The following is a 6375-nucleotide window of genomic DNA, read 5'->3' as shown; positions in this document are numbered from 1 at the left end:
AGGTATAACAAGGTAAATTAGGTATCTGGTAACAAATACGTGTGGGTATAGACGATTTGTTATACAGTAAGTACAGTTGTATGCAGTAAAATCCTAGAGGCTACTGTCCCTTTAAAGGAAATGTCCTGAAATAATTAAAGGAAAGGTCATGCCCAAATGTCCTTTCCCTCCACCTGCGACGACCTTTCCCTCCACCGGCGACGACCTTTCCCTCCGTCGGCGACGACCTTTCCCTCCGTCGGCGACGACCTTTCCCTCCGCCGGCGACGACCTTTCTCTGACGCCGCGCTTCCGAATCATCCCGTTGCCAGGGTTACTGCAGCTTCCTGGCCTTGAGCGACGGCTCCCGGAAGTAGCGTTCGTAGAAGAAGTTTCCAAAGATGGCGATGTAAGTGCCGAACATTGCGAACCCCGCGTAGAGACTCTTGTGCGTGCCGTCGCACGGGACGCCCTTGTTGGTGATGAGGTGGTACTGATATAGGGACGCGCCGAAACAGACGAACATCTGCGACAGCTGCATCGCCGTGATCGCCATGCTCACCCACCTGCGAACGGAACTCTGTGTTAAAATTTATATAACTATATAATGTCGGTTATGCATCAAACAAGTGATATGATGATAAGTCAATACAATTACAGTGCCAGGGCAGTACAACTGCATTTAGGCGAGAATTTTTTATTTTGTTGGTTTACAGATATATTGGATTACCGAGCCGAATTTTCAAGAAAAAGGAAAAAAAATAAAAATTGAAAATCTGTATTTTTTTATTCCTGCTGACCTTTTCTCTAAGAAATATGAATAAAAAAAAATTAAATGTAAAAAACAAAAAAATTTCATAAACAAACAGTTTATAATAAAAGTAAAAATAATTACAATTTTGTTTTCATTTAGTTTTCTTAAAATACTTTAATATCATGTATAACAGTATCACTGTATTTTGACTTGTTTGATCTGACAAAACAACAATTTTTTTTTTATTACTTTACTGAGTCAACAACAACAACAACAAAAATTCTGTAAAACAACAAAATAAAAAATGGTGGCCTTAACTGATAAGTAAACAAATCACAGAGATATGAGTGCCGACTGGTGAATATGCACGGGGTAAGGGTAAACGTAGGATTAACGGACATGAATGGAGGGAGAGGCACTCAGGCAATCGGTGCAAGTGGCTCTAGAACTCGTTCGTATAACATGTAGTGTTGTCAATCGGTTGTAATTTCGTAATCGATCATCAGTTGGACCCAAGTAACCGATCATCAGTTACAATCGGTTACTCGGGGTGTTGAATGTCTGCGTGTGCGTAACGTCGTGTGCATGTATACGTGTGTGCATGTACGTGTGTGCATGTATGTGCTTGTTTAGCCCTGTTTACTGTTTGTTTTGCACTGTTTGCTACTGTGTGTATAATACATGTATGTTAATAAAGGATAACTTGTATAGTAGCGATGATATCTCTGATTCTCATCACTTTTCCAAGTTTTCTTGTTCAAATTAAAAAAGAAAGAAAAAAAAGCCTCTCCCTGCAGTTGTCCCCTCTACTGTGCATGACTCTCCAGCAACGACATCAACCGACATGGCACCCCCGGCAATCTCTTGCCGGATTCCGGATCCTGCACCGGTCAGTGCCCCCCGGCTGGCCCTCCTGCTACAGCACCGAGAAGCTCTACCCGTCGCACGAAGCAGCCTGCTTGGCATTCTGACTATTCCATGTGATCTCAGCATTCAAACTGACAATGTTTTTCGCGTTCCTGTGTTTATGTTCCTACGGATGTTTGACTTTTGATACATGGATTTTCCATAGTTTTGTTCACAAGATTCGTCGTTCATGCCAGTTGTTTGTTGTTCCCTGCACTATTTCGGATTGTTCAGTCTTTGTCACATTATTGACATTTTCTCTATTCGCGCCAAAGACTTGAGGGGAGATAGAGGATTGTAACTGATACTATGTACCCACACCTGGCACATGTACGCCACGGTTCTCTCCAGGCCTCGAATGGATGCCAGGTCTGACATGCCTTCTAAGCTGAAGCTAATTCGCGACAACCCCACAAAATTTCCTACATACCTTAGTTAATTGCCTAATCGACATGCATTAATTTCCAGCCGTGTTAATTTACTTTCGACAATCCCAACAGTCATGCTGCATTTACAAAGCTCGGCGTATACGTCCCTGAACCGATTCAGTTTACCTGCGTATAAAGGCCGCTCACGACACGCGTAATCAACTGCAATCGGTTCAAACACCTCCCTGGGCCCTCATCTTATCTATCCGTCCGTAAACCACACGCCTTATCGAATTCCCGAGGATAACCTCCGTATGGACACCCCTCGCGCAACGTATCAGCCAGCGAGCCGTGCACCCCGCTGACTTTGCACGGTCAGCCCCCCTTCCTCTTGAAACTGCACGCGCGCCCACAACGCCAAGTGTGTAGCACTCAGACTACCAATACCTTGACTCTAAAAGCGCGTGTACATTGTTCTGCGTAAAACAAAATTGCACTCCACAAAATATTTTTCACTGCACCTCAGCCGACAATATCACATGGTCCTGCTCAACACACACCCCCCGAGCGGCGGCTGCCGCATCCGCTCGGACACCACGTCCCGGCGAAACGCGCAGACACTTACTTCAAACGCAATGCAGCGCCCCCTTCCACACTACAGGAGTATATCCACTGCACAATGCTGAGCACTATTTTTTAACAGTGGCGGAGTCTCCGGGAAATCCAGCAAATGGGTCAAAGGGCCAGAACGCGCGAAGGTCGGCCGCTGAACAAAACATTAGAAATTTCTATGATTTGCATGTTTGTTGGTGGACAAATTTAGATGTTTTAAGCTGAATACGCAAAAATGTATCAAAGACAATGTTCGAGAATTAGGTATATTGGCAAGCATCCCAAAAATTCATGATAAATACGTGAACTTAGTTTAGTAAACAGCGTAATGATTTGAAAGTAGTAAATGGGCGCACTGTTTCGTATCACTATTTTATCAAATTGCTCATGAAATAATGGTCCGACTTTTATTATCTTTGCAGCTTTTATAAGTACACACTGTATCACATAGGACAGGAGTAACGGGGTCGCTGTAAAACTTATAGTAAAAAAGCGTAAGAAATTCTTACGGAAATCAGCTTGTGGCAGTGGTAGAATTGAGCCAGAGCGAGAGCGCCATCTGTCGTGGAGTTTGCACCTTACTAGGACTCCCTCTGGATGTTTTAAAGTTTGAGCCAAGACTTGAGCCAGCAAAGTAATTTTTTAGCCACAAATGAAAAACTATAGCAACTGTTCACTTTAGCGTATGTAATAAGCAAGGCATAAACAGGTGATGGGTATGGGAGAATAGGTGTACGAAAACAATTTACGACACGACACTGCGATTTAACAATTTCATTATTCAAACGTAATTTTGTGAGCACTTAAACCATTCGTCATTTGTATTCGCCACTTAGTGTATTGAAATTCGCCACTTAGTGTAGTGAAATCGCCACCGTTATTCATTTATCGCATTATGCAAAGATGGTGAATGGCAGCAGTAGCTCTGCCTTACCTCGGCGGTGCGTAAACCACACGCCGTCTCGATTTCCCTAGGAGATCCCCCGCATAGACACCCCTCTCGCGTGCATCCTGGCGACGCCGCGACGCGCTCGCACACTTACCTCGGCGGTCGTATGCGAATCGCGACGAGGCCGTAGTACGTGTACATGATCGTATGCACCGAGTAGTTGCAGCAGACGAACCAGCGCGCGGCGGCGGTGCCGTCCGCGTAGCAGTAGAACGCGTACATCAGAACGGTGATGTGGTGGTACCAGTGCAGGAAGATGAGGCGCCCGCGGCGCAGCACGATGAAGAGCGTGTCGCCGAGCTCCACCAGCTTTGATACGACGAACAGGAACGTCCAGAAGCCAGTGATGCCGTGCCCGATGGCGTTGTTGCACACCGTGTACGCGTAGCCGTACGTCGAGAACGCGTGCACGAGTTCGGGAACAGTTCTCAGGACCCCACAGAGGCTGAACGCTGCGAGGAGGAAGTTCCAGGTGGCAAGCGGAGCGCGGAGCTCGAACGGCGGCCGAGACTTCATGTACGACTGGATGGCAAAGATGGCGACGACGTAGACGAGGGAAGAGTAGACGGTGAGCGGGAGGCGCTCGCGCGTCCAGTCCTTCGCCTCGGCGAAGTCGAATCCGCGCTCGATGTCGAAGATCACGCTGTAGTTCATGAAGTTCTCGTCCATGGTCGACGGTTGTTGGGGGGTGGTTACCTGTTACGGCGAGAAATAATATTCAATGTTAATTATTTTATATTCAATATTTAATTAAATATTGAATATATTCAACTAATTAATGCCTCAAGCAAGAAATTACAATTTTTCTCTTGGAGAGATCGACTTAAGATGGCATATTCTTATAGACGACTTGTCGTTGTTGTCGCAGTTGTTCTTGTTTTTGCTGTTGTTGTTGCTGTTAGTGGTGGTGTTGTTGTTGATGCTATTGTTGTTGCTGTTAGTGGTGGTGTTGTTGCTGTTGGTGGTGGTGGTGTTGTCATTGTAGTCGCTATTGTTGTTGTTATTGTTGTTGTTGTTGTTGTTGTTGTTGGTATGGGTGTACACTCGCACTTCACACACGTGACATTGTTCTACTACAGTATTCTAGCTTCCTGATCCTTGATTTCAGGAAACATACAACAAAACTATGTTATTTGATAGTAATACTAGTAGTGATAAAAGTATAACGGGAATAAAATAAGTCTGAGACACAACTTCTATCTATCTAACGTCTGCCTCCAATGACAACTAACTAACTTACACTTACACAGGCGCAATGTACAAAATCCAAGTGATTTATTCCAGCATGACAGGGTATTTTATGGCCATAGCCTAGGAAGGCTAACGCTCCATTAGGAGTGTTCCCAACTTTGATATCATTAATGATTAATGATTGATAATCCTAACCCTAACCCTAACCTAAATGACATTAAACCACAAACTAATATATGACCATATATATATATTAAAGTTGGGAACACTCCATTGTAGGGAATCACCCTAGGAAACGGTCATGTATTGAACGAATATTTATTATTAGCATAAATCTTGTAGCCTGATCGAGCTAGTTATATTTATCCATATCGGATTGCAGCTTTTCAACCCTGAGACTCACGTAAGTACTGTCTGACCTAGCTCAAGTACTATAGCCCGCGTACAGTTGCCGCAGCTCTCACCGTAACACCTGCTGTAATTATTGCTGACAGTTTCCTGTTAATTCCGTCCAAATCCTATTTGCAACATACGCTTGCGGCTGCCATTCCTCACGCGGCTGCACTGTGCACACTTACACTTATATATTATATAGTGCTATAATTACGGGAGTCACACAGCCTGGTTGGGTTGGGCTAGGTTAGGGTTTGAGTTAGGGTTAGGGTTATAGGGTTATGGAGTAGGCGTAGGCGACTCCCTAGCCTCGTTAGTGGATTAGGCGAGGTACGGTACCAGGGTAATGACCTCAACAAAGCTAGATACCTGTATAGAAACAGCATCGAAATCGGACTCTTATTATATATGGACGATATCTTAGGAATTGGAGATCATGAAACAGTTACAAAAATCGCTCAGTCATGCCACAGATTAGCAGAACAAAAAAAATTCTAACAAAATCTATTCATATCTAGGGGATTTAATTAATGATAAAGGAGCGTATAAGGACATGATAAGAGTCCGAAGTCCGAACTAAAAAATGTAGGTTCATGATGAGGGAAATAGTATCAGGGACAGAAGAGTTTACAGAGACACAAAATTATGGTAAGCATACTATAGAAGCAAGAGTGAAACTATATGAATGCACAGTCTTACCTTCCTTACTAAACAATAGTGAAACATGGACAAACTTAACTAATGAAGAATTAAAAATGTTAGAGGATTTCCAAAATGAGTGTCTGCGCAAAATAATAAAAGCTCATAGTAAAACACCACTGGAAGCACTAAGGATAGAGTTAGGAATTTTACCAATAGCTGATAAAATAGGATAAAAAAAACTCATGCTACTACAATACATAGTTAAGCTAGATAACAATAGATTAATGAAGAGAGTATTTATACAGCAAATCAAAGGGGATGGAAGAAATTGGGAAAATGAAATTTTAGTAATCCTAGAGGAGTACGAACTGGAAATGTCATTTACAGCCATAGGAATAAAACCAAAAAGAGCCTGGAAAAAACAAGTCAAAGATGCCATTTTAAAAAGAGTAATTAAAAGAGACAAATTGAAAACTAGAGATAAAAACAACAAGTGCCGCAGTGCGACAGGGCTCATCTGGTGTCTGGTGTTCTGCTGATAAATTCATTTGTGCATAGCAAGACGTCTTATACATAAGTCT

The 6375-nt window shown here is 43.3% G+C and overlaps 1 protein-coding gene across 1 annotated transcript; it reads right to left on the bottom strand.

Moving 5' to 3' along the window:
* Window positions 1–47: 47 nt before the first annotated feature.
* Window positions 48–4260, bottom strand: LOC106811983 (putative fatty acid elongation protein 3). Its single transcript, XM_014815727.1, has 2 exons — window positions 3663–4260; window positions 48–545 (listed from the first exon to the last, which is right to left on the bottom strand). The coding sequence occupies exons 1-2, from the start codon at window positions 4235–4237 to the stop codon at window positions 314–316; spliced, it is 807 nt and encodes a 268-aa protein (XP_014671213.1). The 5' UTR covers window positions 4238–4260; the 3' UTR covers window positions 48–313.
* Window positions 4261–6375: the final 2115 nt, after the last annotated feature.

The sequence above is a fragment of the Priapulus caudatus genome, unplaced genomic scaffold (assembly GCF_000485595.1).
Source record: "Priapulus caudatus unplaced genomic scaffold, Priapulus_caudatus-5.0.1 Scaffold597, whole genome shotgun sequence".
In the NCBI taxonomy this organism is placed as follows: domain Eukaryota; kingdom Metazoa; phylum Priapulida; class Priapulimorpha; order Priapulimorphida; family Priapulidae; genus Priapulus; species Priapulus caudatus.
Note: the sequence above shows the minus strand (reverse complement) of the source record. Positions and strands in the feature narration are given on the sequence as shown.

Bases quoted from the DNA above. Each gene is read 5' to 3' on its own strand.
- LOC106811983 (XM_014815727.1), bottom strand. From the start codon at position 4,237: ATGGACGAGAACTTCATGAACTACAGCGTGATCTTCGACATCGAGCGC. The intron at 546-3,662 runs GTAAGTGTGCGA...TTCCGTTCGCAG, and splicing joins ATTCGCATACGACCGCCGAG to GTGGGTGAGCATGGCGATCA.